At 43.5% G+C, this 23,456-nt stretch overlaps 1 protein-coding gene across 3 annotated transcripts in view; it reads left to right on the top strand.

The window, feature by feature from the left end:
• Window positions 1–23,456, top strand: part of TPCN2 (two pore segment channel 2) — a 57,102-nt gene that overhangs the window by 19,304 nt on the left and 14,342 nt on the right. For all 3 annotated transcript variants that reach the window (XM_084852102.1, XM_084852119.1, XM_084852111.1), the window contains 10 exons: window positions 983–1,160; window positions 5,622–5,738; window positions 9,424–9,530; window positions 10,641–10,713; window positions 13,065–13,164; window positions 16,435–16,500; window positions 18,185–18,249; window positions 20,271–20,368; window positions 20,500–20,581; window positions 20,733–20,819. In XM_084852102.1, the coding sequence (XP_084708228.1) occupies window positions 983–1,160; window positions 5,622–5,738; window positions 9,424–9,530; window positions 10,641–10,713; window positions 13,065–13,164; window positions 16,435–16,500; window positions 18,185–18,249; window positions 20,271–20,368; window positions 20,500–20,581; window positions 20,733–20,819 (973 nt within the window). The remainder of the gene's footprint in view (window positions 1–982; window positions 1,161–5,621; window positions 5,739–9,423; window positions 9,531–10,640; window positions 10,714–13,064; window positions 13,165–16,434; window positions 16,501–18,184; window positions 18,250–20,270; window positions 20,369–20,499; window positions 20,582–20,732; window positions 20,820–23,456) is intronic.

Genomic DNA, 23,456 nt, shown 5'->3' with positions numbered 1-23,456 from the left:
GTGAGTTCAAGCAGTTCTTTTGGGGGCATTCTTAAACTTAAAGAGGTGGAATCTAATGAATGTAAGATCAGCCCTCCCCCAAGCTGTTGCCCTTTAGATGTGTTGGACTACAGATCCCATCAGCCCCAGCCAGCACGCTGGCTGCAGCTTATGGGAGTTGTAGCCCAACACATTTGGATAGCAGCAGGTTGCGGGGAGGCTGATCATACATGCTGCAGTCAGGAAACTTTAGGAAAGATTAACAAAAAAGGCCTCTGGGATATTAAGGGTTTAGGGATAGGCCTCAGCACACCTCTGGAAATTACTTTGAAGCAGTGTACCTATTTGGAAGTGTTTTCCTCTTGTTTTTTCTTTTCAATAATGAGGATCAACAAAAACGGGAAGAGTTATTTTCATTTCTCAGAAGATGGGAGAAAGTTCTGCTTCTACTTTCAGGAGAAGCTGCCCTTCGATGGACATTTAGTTGGATAGCTAATGGTGTGTAGATGATGGGAATTGTAGTCCAACACATCTGGAGGGCTCCAGGTTGGGAAAGACTGTAATAGATGTTTGTTTACTTTATTGATTTATTACATTTCTATACTGCCCAACAGCCAAAGCTCTCTGGGTGGCTCACCACAACTAAAGCCAAAAATACAACACAATATTGTCTTGAATGGCTTGGCTTTCGCTATACCTAGGCACTATCTGATTTCAGTCCCAAGAGATTGGAATAAATGCCTTGATCTCCTTCCACTACACTATCATGCTTTGAGGAGGTAACTACTGTACATTGCCATTATGGTATAAAGAAGTATTCAGTTGCCCGGTTAAGCATTCAGTTGTCCTCATCTTTCCCCTCTGCCCACCAATCCCAAAATACGATTTGATTACTGCTGATGTAGTGACAGGTTGTTTATTACATGGTTCTTTTTGGCAAACTAACTTTCTTGGGGCTCCCTTTTCATTTAATGATCACATGTGTGTTCTCTTGCTCTCAAAGGGTTTTGATTGTCACCATTACTCTAATCCTGGCTCTCCCATTCATCGAAACCCCTTCTTCGTTCACTGCCACATCGGATGTGCGATATCGCTTGGAAGGCTGGGAGCCTCCCTGTGGCCTGACCGAGAGCATTGAACTGCTTTGCTTCCTTGTTTTCATCGTTGATGTCTCTGTAAAGGTTAGTAAACCCTCAGGCATATATTTAATGCCATTTAGGTAGGTGGGGCATGTATTGGAGTAAGTTTTATTAATTCATTAAAACATTTATATAATGCTCTTCATCATACTAGATTTCAGAGTGCTGTACAACAGGGGTGAGCAGGAAGTAGATCTCCAGAAACCCTATCTTCCTTGACTGTTGGCTATGCCAACAGTCCCAAACATCCGGGACTACCTTCTGCCCATCCAGGTGTACAACATAAAACCAACAAAATATAACGCAAAAGCAAAGATAAAAGCAGCAGATAAACCTTATAACAGTTGCTCAGTTCAATCTGATCTGTTAAAAAGCCTGGGTAAATAAAACATGCTTTCGCCTGGTGCATAAATGGTGGCATTGTTGAGTCCAGGCAACCGCTTTGGGGAGGGCATTTTAATGGGGGTGCCTCAATGGGGCTGCTGAGAAGGCTCCCTCCCATGTGGATGATGGCATCTCAGAGGTGGTGCAGCAGAGATGGAACTGCTCGTCTTGTCTTCCCTGTAGCTGCATTTATGGCTTCTACTGTTTGTGCCTTCACAGCTACACACGTCTATAGGGTCATTCCATTAGTGTGATTTTGAAGGGATTGTTCAGAAGTTTGCAAGTAATACGTGAGCTGGGTATGTGCTAAGGCCAAGGTAGCTTTTGTTGTAGGTCCAAAAGAGGAATCCGTAGAGCCTGAAACAACATTAGAAATTTTGTATTTTTGAAGGTTCATTCTTCTGCAGTAAATGCTTATAAATGTGCTGTTTTCTGTAATGATTATAAGGAGAAAAATTGAGTGTGTTTGTTCTTCTGTGTTTTTTATTCCCTGGTTGGGTGAGCCTAACAGTATCCTCACACCCAGTTGTCTCTAGGCACATGAGGTGTATTTGAATTGCCTTTGTTGTTGTTGTTCAGTCGTTCAGTCGTGTCCGACTCTTCGTGACCCCATGGACCATAGCACGCCAGGCATTCCTGTCCTGCGCTCTCTCCCGGAGCGTGCTCAAGTTTATATTCATTGCATCCGTGATGCTATCTAGCCATCTCATCCTCTGCCATCCCCTTCTCCTTTTGCCTTCAGTCTTTCCCAGCATCAGGGTCTTTTCCAGGGAGTTTTCTCTTCGCATTAGGTGGCCAAAATATTGGAGCTTCAGCTTCATTATCTGTCCTTCCAATGAGCACTCAGGGTTGATTTCCTTTAGGATGGACTGATTTGACGTCCTTGCAGTCCAGGGGACTCGTAAGAGTCTTCTCCAGCACCACAGTTTGAAAGCATCAATTCTTCGGCGCTCAGCCTTCCTTATAGTCCAGCTCTCACAGCCATACATTACTACTGGGAAAACCATAGCTTTGATTAGACGGACCTTTGTCGGCAAGGTGATGTCTCTGCTTCTTACTATGCTGTCTAGGTTGGCCATAGCTTTCCTCCCAAGGAGCAAGCATCTTTTAATTTCATGGCTACAGTCACCGTCTGCGGTGATCTTGGAGCCCAAGAAAGTAAAATCTGTCACTGCTTCCATTTCTTCCCCTTCTATATGCCAGGAAGTGATGGGGCCAGATGCCATGATCTTCGTTTTTGTAATGTTGAGTTTCAAACCAGCTTTTGCACTCTCCTCTTTCACCCTCAACAAGAGGCTCTTGAGATCCTCTTCGCTTTCTGCCATTAGGGTGGTATCGTCTGCATATCGGAGGTTGTTGATAATTCTCCCAGCAATCTTAATTCCGACCTCTGATTCATCCAACCCGGCATTTCTCATGATGTACTCTGCATATAAGTTAAATAAGCAGGGTGACAATATGCAGCCTTGTCGTACTCCTTTCCCAATTTTGAACCAATCGGTTGTTCCATGTCTGGTTCTTACTGTTGCTTCTTGACCCTCGTACAGGTTTCTCAGGAGACAGGTAAGGTGGTCTGGTACTCCCATCACTTTAAGAATTTGCCACAGTTTGTTGTGATCCACACAATCAAAGGCTTTAGCGTAGTCAATGAAGCAGAAATAGACATTTTTCTGGAATTCTCTTGCTTTCTCCATGATGCAGCGAATGTTGGCGATTTGATCTCTAGTTCCTCTGCCTCTTCTAAACCCAGCTTGTACTTCCGGTAGTTCTCGGTTCGCATACTGCTGAAGCCTAGCTTGTAGGATTTTGAGCATCACCTTGCTGGCATGTGAAATGAGCGCAATTGTGCGGTAGTTTGAACACTCTTTGGCGTTGCCCTTCTTTGGAATTGGAATGTAAACTGACCTTTTCCAGTCTTGTGGCCACTGTTGAGTGTTCCAGATTTGTTGGCATATTGAATGCAGCACTTTAACAGCATCATCTTTTAGGATTTTAAATAACTCAGCTGGAATACTGTCATCTCTGCTAGCTTTGTTGTTATTAATGCTTCCTAAGGCCCACTTGACTTCACTCTCTAGGATGTCCGGCTCAAGTTCAGTGACTGCACTATCATGGCTATCAGGGACATTCAGATCTTTCCTGTATAGTTCTTCTGTGTATTCTTGCCACCTCTTCTTAATCTCATCTGCTTCTGTTAGGTCCCTGCCTTCTTTGTCCTTTATCATGCCCGTCTTTGCACAAAACGTTCCCTTGAGATCTCCGATTTTCTTGAAGAGATCTCTAGTCTTTCCCATTCTGTTGTTTTCCTCGATTTCTTTGCATTGTTCATTTAAGAAGGCCTTCTTGTCTCTCCTTGCTATTCTCTGGAACTCTGCATTCAGTTGGGTATATCTTCCCCTTTCTCCCTTGCTTTTCGCTTCCCTTCTTTCGTGAGCTACTTGTAAAGCCTCATCAGACAGCCACTTTGCTTTCTTGCATTTCTTTTTCTTTGGGATGGATTGAGTTGCTGCCTCCTGAACAATGTTACGGACCTCCGTCCATAGTTCCTCAGGCACTCTGTCTATCAGGTCTAATCCCTGAAATCTATTCCTCACCTCCACTGTATATTCATCAGGGATATGATTGAGGTCATACCTGAACGGTTTAGTGGTTTTCCCGACGTTCTTCAATTTAAGCCGAAATTTTGCAAGAAGCAGCTCATGATCTGAGCCACAGTCAGCTCCAGGTCTTGTTTTTACTGACTGTATGGAGCTTCTCCATCTTTGGCTGCAAAGGACATAATCAATCTGATTTCGATATTGACCATCTGGTGATGTCCATGTGTAGAGTCGCCTCTTGTGCTGTTGGAAAAGAGTGTTTGCTATGATCAGCATGTTCTCTTGGCAAAACTCTATTAGCTTTTGTCCTGCTTCATTTTGTACACCAAGGCCATGCCTGCCTGTTATCCCAGTGATTTCTTGACTTCCTACTTTAGCATTCCAATCCCCTATGATGAAGAGGACATCTTTTTTTGGTGTTAGTTCTAGAAGGTGTTGTAGGTCTTCATAGAACCGATCAACCTCAGCTTCTTCGGCCTCATTGGTTGGGGCATAGACTTGAATTACTGTGATGTTGAATGGTTTGCCTTGGATTTGTACTGAGATCATTCTATCATTTTTGAGATTGTACCCCAGTACTGCTTTTCCCACCCTTTTGTTGACTATGAGTGCTACTCCATTTCTTCTAAGGGATTCTTGCCCACAATAGTAGATATGATGGTCACCTGAATTAAATTCGCCGATGCCTGTCCATTTTAGTTCGCTGATTCCCAAGATGTCGATGTTCAATCTTGCCATCTCATGTTTGACCACCTCCAGCTTACCTTGATTCACTGATCTGACATTCCAGGTTCCTAAACAATATTGTTCTTTACAGCATCGGATTTTCTTTTCACCACCAGACACATCCACAGCTGAGTGTCCTTTCGGGTTTGGCCCAGCCGCTTCACTCTTTCTGGCGCTACTTGGAAATACCCTCTGCTCCTCCCCAGTAGTATATTGGACACCTTCCGACCTGAGGGGCTCATCTTCCGGTGTCATATCTTTTAGCCTTGTGATACGTTCCATGGGGTTTTCTTGGCAAGAATACTGGAGTGGGTTGCCATTTCCTTCTCCAGTGGACCACATTTTGTCAGAACTCTCTGCCATGACCTGTCTGTCTTGGGTGGCCCTGCACGGCATAGCTTATGGCTTCACTGAGTTACGCAAGCCCCTTCGCCACAACAAGGCAGTGATCCATGAAGGGGTTGAATTGCCTACCCTTACCTGTATAACAGATGGATTTAAACATAGTTCTGGCTCTCGGCTCTGGGAATGGGAAAGGGTGCAAAAGGCTGGCTGGGGAATGCTGGGAGTTGTAGGACTTTTTTTCTGTCTAAACGTGCATAGGATTGCACTCTAAGGGGTTCTTCTGAAAAGCCAGTACATAAACAAATGCTCCATTTCTCCAGTGGCTGGTCTGGCCATTTTCAGAAAAGGTGTATGGAAATTAGCCCCATATCAGAGTCATTTTCTTTCCTAGAAGTATTTTGCCTATAGTCCAATGACCAAGCCGCTGTTCAAAAATGTGTTGCCTTGTCAGAGTTACCTGATTGGATGGGAAGAATTTCAGAAAACGAAGTGGTTGATGGCATATATCTTGGTGCTAGCCGCCTCCCTTGCAGACTGGACTGTCTCGCTGAGCTCGTCCTGTAACGAGGTAAGGAGTGTGAGTGGGTGTGAGTTACTGAGGGTCAAACTACATGTTAACATTAATTGCATAGTGGGTAGCTGAACCTTATCTTCCTTTTGTACTTTAGAGTAGGTGTGTATGGCCCCAATTTGGGAATTAAACCTCCCTCCACCCACAGTGTAGTGTGAATGGAGATTTTTTCTTTCTTTTTTTCAACCCCTGAATGGGGTTGGGGAATTTTGAGAAGCAAATGGCTTGTGTCTGTGTGTGTGTCGTGTGGGGGGGGGGGGAGTTTTAATCTTCTCATGGTGCATGGTAGTCGTGATCTTAATTGGGACCATGCAACCTACTCTAGAGTAAAAAGAAAGATACAGCTCAGCTACACACTGGAGTGTTGGACTGGGACTTGGGAAACCTGGGTTTAAGTCCCCACTCAGCCATAAAGCTCACTGAGTGACTTTGGGCCAGTTACTGACTCTCAGCCTAACCTACCTCACAGGGTTGTTTTGAGGATAAAATGGAGAGTAGGAGGATCATGTAAGCCACCTTGGGCTCCTTGGAGGAAAAGACGGGATATAATTGTAATGATTATAATAAAATAGTTAGATCTTTGGCTTGAAGGGAGTGAGCCATAGATTGAACAGTGTTCCATGAACTTCTTTGATTATGGTTGAAAAAGAAGATTTTTTTTAGTTGCTTTCTCAAAGTTTTAAGTGGCCCTCTGGAGAAGATTTTGGAAGGTGCATGAAGAATGAGGGAAAGGATGAGAAAGATCCTTCCATTTGCACAACCTTTAAATCTAAACCACTGCCTGAACTGTCCTTTCATTGGGATATATGTTAGTCTCATCTGCACCCATGCACAGATTTTTAAAATAGTTTTCAGTTGCTTTCAAAAGCATGTGGCGGCAGTATCCAGGAATGCCATTTACCAACTTTGGTTAGTATGTCGGCTAGGGAAAACGGACTAGCCTCAGTAATGCAGGCCCTAGTTACTTCCAGATTGGACTACTACAATACAGTCTACATAGGGCTGCCTTTGAAGACAACCTAGAAACTTCAGTTGGTACAGAACATGACTGCTTGCATCCTTGTTGGGGCTGGATGGCAGATCACATTACACCAGCTCTGTACAAGCTGTGCTGTTTGCTAGTGTTTTCAGGTCCAGTTCAGTGTGTTAGTTTTGGCCTTTAAAGACCCAAACTATTTGGGTCCAGGTTATTTGAGGGACCACCTACACCCAGAATGAATCTACCCATGCTTTAAGATCATTTTTGGAGACCTTTCTCACTGGCCTGCCACAAAGATTGGTGGGTACTAGAGATAGGGTCTCATCAGTGGTGACCCCTTCCCCCCTGGAATTCCCTCCCAAGAGAATCTGTGGTTGCTTATAAGAGGGCTATAAAAACTTACTTGCTCTTTCTGGCTTTTAATTGAAAGGGGTTATGACATTTACTGTTGTTAGATATTTGAAATTTTGTTTGAACTGGCTTATTCTAAAATTGATTCAGTTTCAGTTTGTTTTACAGTTTGTTCGATATTGAATTGTACTGATTTTATATTGTAAGGTGCCTTGGGAAGACCACGGTCTTGAAAGGTGGCTGAGAAATATTAAATAAAATCTTAAATAAATGCTCCTTTAAAGTGTGAAATGGGTCTCATGGGGAGATATAGGAAGTTATTAGAGAAGGCATGAGTTACTCTCTTCTCTTCGCTCACCACATCGGTGGAAATAGGTGCCTGCCTGCCTTCCTGGTTTGGTGGAGCAAACTGTCTTTTCCTTTATTCTCTTCATGAGACATTTAAAGTGGTGTCTGTGTTAGCCTGTTGAAGAAAAAAACACAGAATCTTGAGTCTGGGGGCCAAAACAGGGGAAGAATCTCAGGCCTGAGGGCCAAATATGGCCACCTGGGGTCTCAATCCAGCCCTCCAGGATTCCCCAGGTGACCCTGCCTCTTTCCCCTGAGCTTTCCCATAGATCATTTGGTGGTTTCCCCTGCTTTTTGTGCAGTCCCTCCCCCCCAAATCTAAAGATTGAAATGCCTCTCCCAGGACTTAGTTTCTGGCAGTAAAAGCTTTAAGCGTGTATTTTTGGCCCCACCCAGGGCTGGCCAAATACATTTTGCTGCCTGAGGCAAAGAACAAGATGGTGCCCTCTCCTCCTCCTGTATAAAAGCTGACTGGACTGTTTCTTCAACACTGACAATGGAGAAGCATCCTGCACTGCACCTGAAGGCAGCCAGTTAGCTTAGGGGGCACAGGGCAGGCAGCTTGGCACTCAGCTCTCTCCGCTAACACCTTGCTGCCCCCTCCCAGCATCTGCCGTCTGAGGTGGTTGCCTCACTCTGTGTAATGGTAGGGCCAGCCCTGGCCCCACCCTTTTTTCCCTCAGCCCCACCCACCACTGGAATGCAGCCCATGAGAACTGCTCCAAAAGGCAATTAAACTCTTGAGCTGAATGAGGTTCAACATGCCTGCCTTAAAAGCTAACAAATGTGTCGTCGCGTAAGCTTTCAGAATCCGCACTTCCCTTTCCATTGGCTTCCAGATGGTGTACAAAATGCACCTCTTCCATTTGGCCTTTGGTTCAGCTAAGCTAGGGGATTTTTTTATTAGAGCAATTTTTCTGTCACCACCTCCAGGTAGGAGGGGAATCGCTGTGCCTTCAACTCCCTACCCAGAGAGCCTATCCAGAAGGATACCATAGTCAACGGTATCAAAAGCCACTGAGTGGCCCAGGAGAATTAACAGGGTTACAAACACTCTACCCTTCTCCTGGAATAATTCATCCATCAGGTTGACTCTATCAAAACCAGGCCTAAGAGGAGATCGAAACAGGTCTAGATAACCAGTCTCATCCAAGAGCACCTGGAGGTGTGAAGCCACATGTGTGTCTGTGTTGCATGCTGTTGATAAGTATGTTGTAGATATGTTCGTGTATGAGAGTGATGTTGGAACTCTCTTTTCCTTGTCACTTAGCTTCAGTTATTCCGAGGAAAACATGATAACATCATCTAACCAAGAAAAAGCCACCACATGGTAACTTTTCCCCTCATTCTCTCTTGGGGAAGGATTTGTTGTGAAACTCTTGTGGCTACATTGTATAGATTGCCATGGTCTGCAGAAAGTTCATTTTGTAATTCTTTCTCAAGACATGGTGAAGTCTCCCCCTTCACAAGGAAGCTTTGTCATGGGAGAATGGCAGGTGAAAATTAACACTGCAGGGGTTTCTTCCAAATAGTAGTAAACTTATTCTGTGGTTCCATTCTGTGGTTTAGAGATGTCCTGAATAGGAGCATGCACATGAATCTTGGTTAATAGTTAATTATTTTTTGTTAGTAGTTTTTAAAGATTTTGCTTTCTGTTAATTTGTTCAATCGTTTTCTTTTCTTTTCTCCTCCATTATATATATTGAGTTATTGCCATGTCATGGTGATTTATTTCATCTCCACATCACATGGGAGATCAAATGTGGAAATATCCTTCCTTCATGTTCATTTCATTAGCAACTTTCAGTTCAATAAAAAAAACCTTTTCACTGGAGTTAAAGTTGTATGTTTTATCAGTTCTCACTGTGTTTTGCAAAACTAAAAGTTGCACTTTAATTTGACAAGCCTGTGTGGACAATGCATTAAGAAGCGACTGGTTCTCTTGTTTGAATGCTAGCATGTTTCATCATTACCAAATAGATTTTTCCTCCCTTTAAATTTTAGACTCTGAGAATAAGACGGATCCTTCGACCTTTCTTCCTCCTTCAGAACTCTTCAATGATGAAAAAGACACTAAAAAGCATCAAGAGGACATTGCCAGAAATTGCAAGGTAAGGAATGATATAGTGATTACCCTTCAGCCAGTAAGTAGTGAATACATAACTCAAGGGTCTTGAACTTTGTTCAGCCCAAGGGCTGAATTCCATTTTGGAGAAGCTTTCTGAGGCTGCAAGTGGTGGGTGGAGCAGAAGGCCAAAGGGGGACAGCCCGAAATACAAAAAACACCAGCATAGTTTAGCTTAAGTTCTTTCTGCCAATAACTAAGCCTTAGGAGAGGCATTTCAACTTTTTAGAATGCGGGAAGACTGCATAAAATCCCAGAAGAAAACAGAAGGAGGTGAGCATCCAAAGTAGATCACAAAGAAGAGAAACGGGTTCTCAGGATGCAAGGTAGAATTTATTATAAAAATCCCAAAGCGTTTCGACCTTTTTTTCTTGAGAAAAAAGAAAAGAAAATTCTTAAGAAAATAAGAAAACAAAGGCCGAAATGCCTTGGGCTTCTTATAATAAATTCTATCTTGTATCCTGAGAACCCATTTCTCTTCTTGTGATAAAAGCCAGGAAACTGCCAAACAACTGGTGGTTGGGGAAAGGAGGTGGGGTGAGGAGAGGGTGTGGCCATCTGGGTGTGGCCTCCTGTATTGGGATTCCAGGCAGGCTGTATTTGGCCCCCAGAGCTGAGGTTCTGCACACCTGACATAAGTAATGTGAAAAATGTAGCCATTATTTCCTGACATTGTGTTACCATTTCTGAGGGAGAAATTAAGAAAAGACCAAAGAAATGGCTATGTTAGAACCAATGCTGAAAATGGGGAGGAACCCAGGAGTGCGGTTGAGCCCTGAGGGTGGATTAGTGGTTTCTTGAGTGCAGCTGAGACTTGCTAACAGTGGAGGAGATCTGGTGTCGATGAGCAGTTTTACTTTGCTGTAGGAAGGGGTACATCAGAACTTCATCTCCTCCTTTCCAATTTTTGACTGGATTACCTAGAATGTAATGATTTTCTTGGCTGAGGCATTTTCCTAAATTGAGGAAGACTATTTTTTTTAATTGATCTCTCCTGGTTTATTTCACATATTGTAAAATGGCACCTCCCCGCCTGCATTCTCCTTGCATTTCAATGAAATAACTAATGTTGGCTTTTGTATTTTCTTCCTAATAGTGTTATGCTGCTATTAGCTGTTCACCTGTTTCTCTTTACCATGTTTGGCATGCTGCTGTTTGCTCGAACAAAGGTAACTAATATGGACGATTAATGTTATGGTTGACTGACAGCAAAGTCATTGTCAGAAATTTTGGCAAATGTAATTGGGCTTAAAACAAACAACCCCACCATCAACCCTGTCTCTTTCTGAAATGCCCATTATCTTCCTGTGTTTTCGGAATAATGTTATGATAGGTCTAGTTATTTTGTCCTATCATTTTGTTTCCCCCCTTATTCCTTGCTTTATAGCTTTGCTTATAATTTTACCTTATTCTCATTCATGCTATAATCACATTTGCTATAAAATTGGTGATATCGCTGTGTCTTGCTTTCCTTCTGTGAGACAGCTGGAGAAGGCAAGGCCAAACATCTCTATATAGTTTTCCACTATATAGTTCAGGGATGGGCGACTTATGGCCCTCTAGATCAGGGGTTCCCAGTGTGGCGCCTGTGGGAACCATGACACACAGCCACCTCCAGTGATACCTGCACAGCCCTTTACTCCCTGCCCCCTTCAAAAAAAAAAGTGTTAATAAAAAATTGAAAACATTAGGGTGCGAAGTTTTCTTACCTGTTCCGGGACCTGCCACTGATCAGCTGTTTAGCAGGCAGGAAGAGAAAGCAAAGCAAAGGGGTAGAGGGGAGAGAAAGAGAGGCTAGAGACTAGGGGCAGGGAGAAACTGTGAGGTAAATATGTGGGTGGGCTGGGAAGCAACTCTTTCCATTTCCCCCTCCCTCCCAGCCTCTATCCTCACTGTTTATCGCCCCCCTCAAACCTCTTGACTAGCCAGGCCCCCACAGCAGCCATTATGTGACTAGCCACATCCTCCATGGGAGCCATTCTGTGCTGATGCTCACAGCAACTTCTCAAATTCCCAAACGTGTCATGGGTCCAAGAAGTTTGGGGACCCCTGCTGTAGATGTTTTGGCCTACAACTCCCCTCATCCCTAGCCAGCATAGCCAATGGTGAAGAATGATAGGAATTGCCTTCCAAATGATTTGGCCTACAACACGTTGCCTACTCCTGATATAACGGATAAAGGAAGATTCCATAGTACAGGCCTGTGGCCTTTCCTCTCTCATTCTCCCAGGGCTTGTCCATGTTTCCTCAAGAACACAACTACCTTTCTGTGGCTGAAACGCTATTTCTCTTCTACCTTTTTTGACCTGCTCCTTTGTCCTTGTGTCTATCATTCTATCACTGAGGGCTAACTTTTACCCCACTAGTAAAGCTTTCACATAGTGGTTTTGCCACCTCACTGTCACACAGGGAGGCATTTTTGTGAAAGCACCCAATTCGAAAAACTACCAAGGAGTTGTGTGAGAGAAATTACACATCCAAAAATCCCCAACATGATAACATTTTGCCCAAACTGAAACTGAGGTGGTGAAGACACCACATGCAAACTACGAACTCTGAAATAAATGTGTTGAACTGGCCTTAATTTTATAAAATGGAGATCTTTGTCTTCATCACTGTCTTTTACTTGAATCTATATTCATGCTTGGCTGAACTTTGCTGTGCATTTTCCTCATTTGATCCTGTTCATATATATTAATGCTCGATGCCAATTCTTGTTAAGCGTATTCACTCGGGCTGACTGCACATAAGGAAAAAATCTGTGTAAAATAGCCCTAGTACTTTGGGAGGCAGAATTCTGAAGCCGAGATTGCCAGGGGGTACATAACCCTTTCCCTGCCTGCAACTTCTCCATTTCAAATCACTCCCCCACAGGGTTTAAAACATACATTTGCCTTCCACACATACAGCTGGACCTCATGAGAGGAAAATAAAACTCCATTGATCATCTGGAATTATAATGTGCAGATCTTCCATTTTATATTCACAATGTTAAAATAATAACACATTAAGGGACATAATGCATACTTAATATAAAATCTTATATCCACTTGAAAATGGCTACATCCTAGCTTAATTTTAGTCATTCTGGCACCAGCTCAAATGAGAACACTTTTGGAAGATGCTCCAATAGAAACCATTTTGTGGAAGTAGATTGTTTTGACTAACAGGACAAGTTTAGTAAAAGAAGAGAAAAAATGAAACTAGAGGTGTGTCTTGTAGAAATATTTTGCTTTCTTTACATTTCACTTGTCTTCCGGTCTTAACAATTTCTGAAGTACTCACTTGTCTGACTGAAGCAACTGCAAGAGAAGTAATTGGATGGATCATAACCATGTGTTGCGTGGCCTTGATCTCCCACACTGTCCTATTCTGCCTGATAGACTAGTGTGTGTGTTTGTGTGGCAACATGCACTCACTTTAGACAGTAATGTAATATTGGGAATAGTGCATGGTTCTTAAGTGGCTTTGATTTGCTCTTCAGTATTGCTTTGCTAATGACTTCGATCTCTATGGTTAGGATGGCCAGCAGGAAAAGGAATGGCAAGGATATTTTCACAACTTATCAGATTCATTGACTTCATTGTTGGTTCTGCTAACAACTGCAAATAATCCAGATGGTAAGTAGACTTATCTGAGGACATATTCTCCCTCCCTCCCTCCCTCCCTCCCTCCCTCCCTCCCTCCCTCCAGTTAACAGAATAAAAATATGAACAGGCCCAATTTTTAAATTGTGGGTTTACACATTGATCTGGTTCACACATAGTGACAACCCTGAATACGTGTTGACTATGGGTTGTTGTTGAATCCTGGGTTGTAGCATGCAAACCTTGCACTATGATTTAACTGTGGGTTGTTAACCACAAACAAGCCAGAGTTCACAACCCAGGAACAAACTGTGGGTTCTCTTCGTGGGTTGTTCATGATTAACAACTCATAGTTAAACCATAGTGTAGGGTTCCCATGTATTGACAACCCAGGATTCAACAATAACTAACACTCAGACCAAACTCTGGATTGTCATTATGAGAGAACCAGGTCATTATGTTGTTTAAACTTACACATTTTTGAGTGGTGTTTGCCCCCTTTCCTGGTAAAGGGGATGTAAATTGCTTCACTTTCACTCATGTCTCAGCCATAGAAGCATGGGTGATACTTCTTCCCCCCACCATTTATATGGCCCACTCTGATTGTCTTTAAGTGGTCTTTGGGTGAAGAAAGACAGACCTATGAACTGGGGTGAACCTTGTGGATTTGTTTTACCTGTGTGGTGATCTCTGTCTCTCCCCACACTTCACTGCTGTGAAGACACAGGGGTTGTTCAGACGATTGCATAGGGGGAAGAAGCCACTGTGGCTTCTCCCCCTGCCCCTGCGTGTGCTGCGCACATGACTGCCATTTGCATAATTACCTGTGCTGCAGTGCGGGTTGGTATGTTATCCAAATGCAATGTGCGGTGTGGTGGGAGTGGCTTCGTACCCACCCTACGACATCTGGTACACATCATGGGTTGTAGGGTGGGTATGAAGTTACCCCTGCCATGCTATGCGCCGGGTTCAGACGACATGCCAACCCATGCTGCAGCATGGGGAATTATGCAAATGGTGACGGCGTGTGCAGTATGCGTGGGAGCGGTGGGAGAAGCCACAATGGTTTCTTTCTCCTGCATGATTGTCCGAATCCAGTCACAGTTACAGATTGTGGCTTGAGTCCTGATTGCCTCTTACCATGCTTCAGACAGGCTGTTTGCTTTTTGTTTTCTCCTTTGAGTGCCTGACATGTTCATCCAATCAAATGCTTGTTTGGTGCTGGCCAGTGGTGTAGTGGAGGGGGAATGTGGGGGAGCGCAGCTCTGGGACGTTTTTCAGAGCAGCAGGGATGTCTTGATCTGATGGAGCGTCAAGGTAATTGATGGACCCTCCTCAGGGCTGGCCCTGCCATTAGGCAGAGTGAAGCAGTCGCCTCAGGTGGCAGATGCTGGGAGGGGGCAGCAAGGTGTTAGAGGAGAGACCTGTGTGCCATGTGGCCTGCCCTGCACCCCCTAAGTTAGTCTGCTGCTTTCAGGTGCAGTGAAAGATGTTGCTCCATCATCAGTGGTGAAGACAAATTCATCTGCCAGTCCAGTCAGCTTTTGTACATAGAATGGGAGGGTATGCCATCTTGTTCTTTGCCTCTGGCAGCAAAATGTCGTGGTCTGGCCCTGACCCTCCTTGCCTGTGGCACGTGAATGAGGTGATAACAAGGCTTTCAAGCTTCATTCTTGTGTGTGACAGGTTAGCATAGAGGAAGTTGGAGAATGAGGAAAATAATCGAGCAGAGGGTTTCCTACTTCATATTAGGAAATGGTAACACCTCTTTGCAAGATTATTTGCATTTTTAATTAAAAACTAAAGGTTGCATTTCAGCTGATTGAAGATAGTTTGTTAAATCTCAGTCAGTTTCGTGATTTGAACCTATGCAGTCACAACCAAGCACTACTGAGTTAATTGGAGCTTAAGCAACACTGAGTTCAATGGAACTTACTCCCAGGTAACTATGCACAGGATTGCAATCATGGAGTTATATCTAATGTTATGCTAAGGGAAAAACTGCATTGTACAATCGCTATCAGAACTAGCACAAATTGTGCAAGCAACACCTGATCTAATGAAGTTGTAAGGAGTTGTGTATTGCCCTGTGAAATGATTTGTGAAACAGCTTGTGCAACAGCTTGCATGATAGCTTATGGAAGGTGCTGTGCAAAGCCTGATGCAATGGCTTGTACAACAGCTTGCACAAGAAGAATCAAAGAACTGGATTTGACACTTGCACAGGGATAAAAACGGGGTTTTGGAAGCTGTAGAAGCTTTGCACTAATGGAATCATACCACTGGATACAATGCATGGCCTGGAATTATGAGGTTTTCTTTACTTGTTTGTTTTTGAATATCTGTTTTACGGTGGCATTTTTAACCAGAGCATTAGATCCTTTGATTATATATAATAGAAAAGCAGAATAGAAATAATGATATATTGGGGGTACGGCTATGGATTCTCCTGGGGGCACAGCTGGGGATGCTGTCATGGTCTGCTCCTACACTTCAAAATTTACCATTACTCCAGTGGTGTTCATTAGTGTGTGTTTGGGTTTTTTTTTAACACTGTAAAACACTGTTTGGAGAGAGGGGGACGTTGGCATTGTGACTGACACAAGGGCTGGCCAATTAGTGCTGTGCAAATCTGGCAAAAATCAGAAGTCCAGGTTCACTCTGAGCTCGATCGGGCTAATAAGGCTGTAAATCTTAACTAGTGGTGAATACACTTCCACATTGGCCTGTTCGCAGAAGCTATGTCTGCTGGTCTGATCCGATTTGCACAGTGGCTTGTTTAAGCTGTGGTGCATAGTGGCACATGCCAGGGAGCATCTATCTAATTACCTGCCTGGGCGTGGCTTGTTGTGTTGTCTGAACCCAGGCAGCATGGCTTGTTTGGGGGAAAACAACCCTCAAATAACCCAACAGCAGGCCATGGGTTATTTGAAGGTTGTTCCCCCTCAGATATGAACTTGAGCACACTCTGGGAGAGAGCGGAGGACAGGAAGGCCTGGCGTGCTATGGTCCATGGGGTCACGAAGAGTCGGACACGACTTAACGACTGAACAACAACCCCCTCAAATAAGCTGTGGCACCAGGTTTGGATGACACCACAAGCTGCACCTGGGTGGATAATTAGGCAAATGGTACCCCCCACACACCGCAGCTTAAATAAACCACTGTGGCTTGTTTAAGCTGCAGTGATCATGTGAACCAGGCCACTGTCTCTCTCTCTTTTTTCTTCTTCAGGATTTTACATGTGTGTTATTACTTTCAGGCCCAACATTTCTAAACTTTTTTTTTTGTGCTGTTGTACAGTGATGATTCCTGCCTATTCTAAGAATCGAGCGTATTGCATCTTCTTTATATTCTTCACTGTAATAGGTGAGTTGCTTGTTCCTTTGAATAAAATATAAATTCCTTAGCAAGTCATTAAATGCAAACTTTTGTTTTTAATTATCTCTGTATAATGACTCAGAACTGTGGGGTGGCAGGAGGAACACATCGTGGTTTTAATAAAATGTGCAAGTTAAATCTTGAGAACTGTGGGGTGGCAGGAGGAACACATCGTGGTTTTAATAAAATGTGCATCAAAACCGGGTGGCTTGCAAAGGTGAGACTGAAGAGCCCTGACAGGCTGCAGCACAGGGACAATGAAGGAGTGGATTCTTGTTTGCTGTGGCAACCGAGATGTGCTGTTGTGAGGCTCCAGTCTTGGGCAGGGAGGAGTGCAACAACCTGCCTGCTGTCTTCAGCAGGGAACGAAGCATTGGCTGGATTCTTGGGCAACTGGGGTGTATTTCTCTGCCTCAGAGAGCTTTGAGAACCTCTGGAAAACTCTTGAGAGTTTTCCATACTGACATATGTAGTGCAGTAGGGAGGTTGAAAAGAAATGGGAGAAGGCAGCCAAGGAAGACTCCGCTCCTGAAGAAGGCAAAACTGGAAGTAAGAGAAGACTGAGTCATTGGAGACCATAACCAAGTGACCTGGGGAGAGAGTGGGTTCCTGGAAGAAGACAGTATCTGGCCCCTCTCCTTGGGTCCTCTGGCCTTCCTAGAGGAAGGGCTAAGTGTTTGATCTTATGTGGGACTATGGAGAAAGGAAGAGGCTCTAACAGGAGCAGAGAATGAAGCAGTGAGATGATAGGTGCAATATATATCTATATAGTGATGATGTGCAACATCTTGAAAGGACGTTTTCAGCATATGGTAGAATTAGTATGCAATCCTGTCAGGTGTATTTAAATTTCTGCCTATCTCATTTCTTCTGGTTTCACTGAGCATTCACACTTTTCAGTGGTGTCCCATGATGAATAGAAAGCTTGCCATTTTCATACAGGCCCTGCTCACATATGTGGGCTGTGCCAGATTATTTGTGAACATGCTTGTGACCACTTCCAAGAGCAATCTCTGTCTTTTCACTGATGGAGTTTGGATGACATGAGGGTGGTTAATAAGCCATGGTGGCTTATTAACCACCCCTGCAAATGCTGGCTGATTTCCCTAATTATCCTTATCAGGTGCAGCTTCTCGGGACATCCTAACCTGGCGAGGGTGGGTGGCTTGAGTGGTTAACAAACCACTCAGAATCCAGCTTTGTTGTAGGGCTGCTGGGTGGTTTGTTAACCATCCCAGCCATCTACCCTCACTGGGTTCAGATGTCACAATAAGCCACGATGACCACCCGCCATGGCTTGAATATTCACAACGGCTGCCAGCACATGCTGCAACCCACCATGGCTTATTTAAGCCACGGTGAGCACTGGTGGTGGGTCATGGAGGAGACTCCATTGATTGGGTAGTCTCATGGTATGACGCTTCTTAAAATATGTGGATTGCCTTTAGCAGCATTGTGCAGTATCCCATTTAAAGAGGAACAGCAGAGTACAAAGAACAACCCTGAGGAAGGAGAGGCTAGTCAGGAAAGGACAAGGGATGTACAACCTGCACAGGACAATCCCAGTGGAGGAGACCGTAGTGGCTAATGGCTTGAAAAAGGTTGGAAGAGGGTACTCTCTAGCCAAAACACTCTGCCTGCAAGTTAGAGAATACATTTTCTTTTCTTACAGGAAACTTATTTCTAATGAACTTGCTTACGGCAATAATATACAATCAGTTTCGCGGATATCTTCTGGTGAGTCAAGCCTAACTAATGCATTGTTGCATGTTAATCATCGTTCTTAAAATGCTGAATCATATGTCAGGCTACTGTGCAGAAAATTCCTACTGTTGGGGCACTTGAACATTCCTCAGGATCACTGGAGTGGTAGAAGAACTTGACTATGGTACAGGCAGGTACAGCTATGGGATAGCCCTCTTCTCACACGCATGTGGGCCTCTTCTCCATAGTCTTACCTTGTATGCTTGTGCTATGTGTGTGTGAATGAGCTGGATTCAGAGACAATTGGGTGTGCAAGACCTACATGATTAACCGCCTCCCACATATACATAGTTGTGGTATTCACACGCACATTGCAGTAGTGTTTCTGTGTGTGCATACATGTGTGTGAAGGCCATCATACCTTCTAACACTTGAAAGACCAAAACCATGAGCAAGCATTTCCCAAGGAGATGCTCTTATCTCCCAGCCCTATAACTTGGATATTTTAATTGCAAAGAATGGGTGTTGCTTTAAACCCCAAAGCACCGTCCTAGCACTTTTATACCAAAGTATACCTGCATGCAGTTTGCATACCTCGCCTCAATCACAAAATGCTACACTTTGGGGAAACTTCGTATTTGTACTCATTGTGAGATATTCTTATCACAAACATTGCTGGGGATTATGATGGAGAGCAAACGCCCCAGGGTAATGGTTGACAGAGCTGTGTATGTGCAAGAAGAAGAGAGGCTCATCTTGCACTTGGCTTTGAAATACTCATCAGCAGAAGGAGAATAAAGGCTTCTGGCAATATGGTCAAGGAAAGCAATGGTGCCTTTTTAGTTCGTGGGCCCAAAAGGTGGCATTTATAAAGAACAAATAAGTGGCTGCAACCTCCTCTTTACAACACAATTCCCTCATGCCTCCTCTTCATAATAGATCTTCTTTTTCAGCTTCTTAGAATTCTGTACTATGCACTCCTGTGTTCCTTATATGCTAACGTTTGATCTGGGCAGCATTTTTTCAACCAGAGGCCATTTGTATATGGTGTTAGAATCTTTCTTTTCTTTCGTTGTAGACAAGGCTTAGATTTGCCCTCCCCTGCCCCAATCAACCCCCCTAACCATTAACAGGGTGGGTGGGTGGGGAATTGTAGGGCTTTTTGTGTAGCAGAAAGTGACTTCTGGGAAACCCCCCTGCAGTTTGTCTTCCCACGTTGTAGGGTTGGTGCAACCAGGCATATACATATTTTAATACCACATTAGCTGACAGCTGTCCAGATGAATCTATGAACTGTCTTCAATGAAAAATTATTTTTTGTAGTGCTATGTGGTGATATAATAAGAGATTTTCATCTGTGGTTTTGTCTTTATCGACTGTTTGACACATGCAACTTCTCCCTTGATGTCGCAGTTATCGAATGAGTAATGTGCATGTATGAACTCACCCACACTTGTCGCTGCTAGTTATGTTCTTCTTGAAGTACAGCACAGTCCTCTGATGGCATTTCCTTCAAGTCTTCCACCCTTCTTTTCATGAAAATGTACATACATCAAGAGTTGGGCACGGGGGAAATAACATACTTTGATATTTGCTGGGGAGTACTACTACCATCTGGGCTATCTTTATGGAGCAGGTGTTGCTTCATTGTCAAAAATCATTCTGAAATGGTAACCACTTAGCATCTTTTGTTTTAGCACATTAAATGGTGTTATTGATGACATGTTCGGGCTCTTGATATTCTCTTGCTCAAGGTGGATGGACTGCTGCTATTCAGAAGCCCCAGGCTTGGGCTCAGGCTATGTGCGACAGGCCAGGAGATCTTTGGTACTTGCCTTTCAGCTCACAGCCTTTGGCAAGGCACCAGCTTTATAGTAATTACTCAGAGGGGTGGGGAAACAAACAGCTGGAGGACCCCGGTGGAAGCAGGAGCTCTTCCAATAAACACCTCCTCCAGTTTTGAAACAAGTTGAACCTTTTCTAGTTTCTCTTGTTCTCAGTGCCTATATCTTTCTGCTGTATTTAAAGAGGGATATTTTTTCTTTCATTTTTAGAAATCAGTTCAGTCCTCACTTTTCCGGAGACGCTTAGGAATCCGGGCTGCATTTGAAGTTCTTTGCTCTCTGAAAGAGACTTCTCTCAATAAGAATATGTACGTAAACGAAATCTTAAATGGCTAAGGCTGCACTACAGTTTTCCAGATTTCGCACTTGGGGTGTGGGTGGAAATCTGGGACAGAAGATGAATGATTCCTACTGACATATTTTGCTTTTGTTTACATAGCTTGTGTGTCCAATCTGAGGCCTTAGCTCAAGTTCTCCGGAAAGTAAAAATGGATTCCTATTGCAAGGAAGCAATCATCGGGGTAGGAATCATATTTTTATTTAAGTAGACGTTGCATTTAGTTTATATTGAAGGATACAATTCATGAGCTGCTATTGTACATATTGAAATGTGTTGTCTTTGCTCACGCCTGAAATTGGTGTGTTAACTACTTGTTTCTGTTGCATTCGTAGAAGCTTGAGTCATATCCTCCAGGAGGGTTGTCAGCTGCTCAGTTTCAGTTGCTGTTTGATGAACTTGACAAACACAAAGTTAAAGAGGTATGGTTTGGCTATTGTTTATGTAGTGTTTATAAATTTGTGATTGGTAGACAAGCGAGCCTGTTCATACACTACTTTACACATACAATCAGTGTGCTAGCCATGGGAGTGAGCTTGAAGCTTGCGCATAATGTCCTGGCCCTTGCCTGATCTAGAATGTAACATTTGAATTGGACTGTGTTTATTTTACGTAGGTTCTCCTAAACGCCAGAATCAATCTCCTTCTTTCCAAACCAGACATGGATCATGGGGTCCAGGTGATCCTGTGTACAGATGAACACATACAGCTTGATTAAAATGGTACACTTTATGCTGTACCTGATGCTTCTTCCCAATGCAGTGCTTGAATAGACTCAGTGGCCAGGTTTGGAGAATCACCGGGGAAAAGAAGCCACCATGGCTTCTTTCCCTGCCCCCACGTGTGCTGCCCATCATTTGCCTAATTACCTGGGATGTGTTATGGTGCGAATAATTGTGATGCCCACACCTGGTGCGGTGGGGGTGGCTTCTAAACCACTCTACAATCCATGGTTTGTTGTAGGGGTTGTGATGTGGTTTAGAAGCCACCCCTGCTGTGTACCTCGCTGGTTTGCACGATCATAGAGGGAAAACAAGCCAAAGTGGCTTGTTTTCCCTCCCTGCACATGCCTGTCATGAAATAAGTATCATAATTACTCTCCCTGGGTGCAGGTTGTCATGACATCAGAATCCAGCTAGGTTGGGTAGCTGTTTCAGGGTGGCTTGAAAATAACCCCGGCCACCCACCCTTGCTGGGTTCAGATGTCATGACAACCTGCACCTGGTGAGGGTAATTATGCTAATTAGGTGGCTCGCAACCGGCATGTGCAAGGAGGGAAAATAAGCCACCATGGCTTATTTTTCCTTCATGATCATGTGAACCCACCCAGTGTTCTGCAAAGCTAAGCCTAAGCAAAAACAAGGGAATTGGCACCTTACAATAAAATGGAGGATTCTGATTTTGTTCAATTTTTTGTTCATTGCATAGTAAGATTCTTGGAAATTAACCACATCACATACAAATATCCAAAACTTCTAGCTGTGTTGATCCTTAACTGAAAATTATTGAAGCATGGTAATGATCAAAGAATTGCTCATATAAAATAAATGGAAATAGTTCCAAATAATGTAATGCAAGGTTTCTCTGTTACACTATGTGATTTTGCTTGTGTATAGTACAGTTGCCTTTCAGTTCCTGTGTTTCCTGCGTGTAGAGATGTAAAATTTCTGGAAATTTTGAGGCTATGGGAAAAAAAACAGTATTTTGGGGGTGGGGGAAACGGAAGTTTTGAGGAAAAAATGAAAGATAAGCAATACTTATTTTTTTAGCACTCTTAAAGCAACAAAGTGCCTTCAGATCTGTAAAGTCAGCCTTCCCCAACCTGGTGCCCTCCAGATATTTTAGACTTCAGCTTCCATCAGCCTTAGGTAGCATGGCCAATGGTCAGGAATACTGGGCACTGTAGTCCAAAACATCCGGAGGGCACCAGGTTGGGGCGGGTTGCTTTAGTAACATAAAGCAGCCTTTCTGTTATTTTATGTATAACTTGGTTTGCTCATAAAATTATCATATTTTAAACCTTTTAAAAGTAAACTCAGTAAATTTGTAATTATTGTCTGAATAGATTAGAACTACATTAAATGACTCCTAGAGCATTAGAAACACAGAACACTATAGAATAAAACCCAAACTGTCAAGAATGCACAGTGGTGATTCTACTCACATGTTGGGAAACTGAGCATTTATGTCTATCAGTAACATATACTTCAGATCAATAATTTCAATAAGGAATGAAAAAAATAACCGTGCTGGGAATCTTACAGAATGGATTAAAAAAAACATTTTTCCCCATGGCTTCATTATTTCCAGACATTTTACATCTCTAGTCTTTCTATAAAAGTGTTTTTATTACACAGTTTTTAGAAATAGTTTTCGGTGGAGTTAAGGTTAGGTAACAATATATAACTTGTTGTTGTTGTTCAGTCGTTCAGTCGTGTCCGACTCTTCGTGACCCCATGGACCATAGCACGCCAGGCCTTCCTGTCCTGCGCTCTCTCCCGGAGCGTGCTCAAGTTCATATTCATTGCATCGGTGATGCTATCTAGCCATCTCATCCTCTGCCGTCCCCTTCTCCTTTTGCCTTCAGTCTTTCCCAGCATCAGGGTCTTTTCCAGAGAGTTTTCTCTTCGCATTAGGTGGCCAAAATATTTGAGCTTCAGCTTCAGTATCTGTCCTTCCAATGAGCAGACAGGGTTGATTTCCTTTAGGATGGACTGATTTGACCTCCTTGCAGTCCAGGGGACTCCTAAGAGTCTTCTCCAGCACCACAGTTCGAAAGCATCAGTTCTTCGGCGCTCAGCCTTCCTTATAGTCCAGCTCTCACAGCCATATGTTACTACTGGGAAAACCATAGCTTTGATTAGACGGACCTTTGTTGGCAAGGTGATGTCTCTGCTTCTTACTATGTTGTCTAGGTTTGCCATAGCTTTCCTCCCAAGGAGCAAACGTCTTTTAATTTCATGGCTACAGTCACCGTCTGCGGTGATCTTGGAGCCCAAGAAAGTAAAATCTGTCACTGCGTCCATTTCTTCCCCTTCTATATGCCAGGAAGTGATAGG

Source organism: Heloderma suspectum, chromosome 1, assembly GCF_057233095.1.
Source record: "Heloderma suspectum isolate Gila_16-S chromosome 1, 16-S_ref, whole genome shotgun sequence".
Classification (NCBI taxonomy): domain Eukaryota; kingdom Metazoa; phylum Chordata; class Lepidosauria; order Squamata; family Helodermatidae; genus Heloderma; species Heloderma suspectum.
Note: the sequence above shows the minus strand (reverse complement) of the source record. Positions and strands in the feature narration are given on the sequence as shown.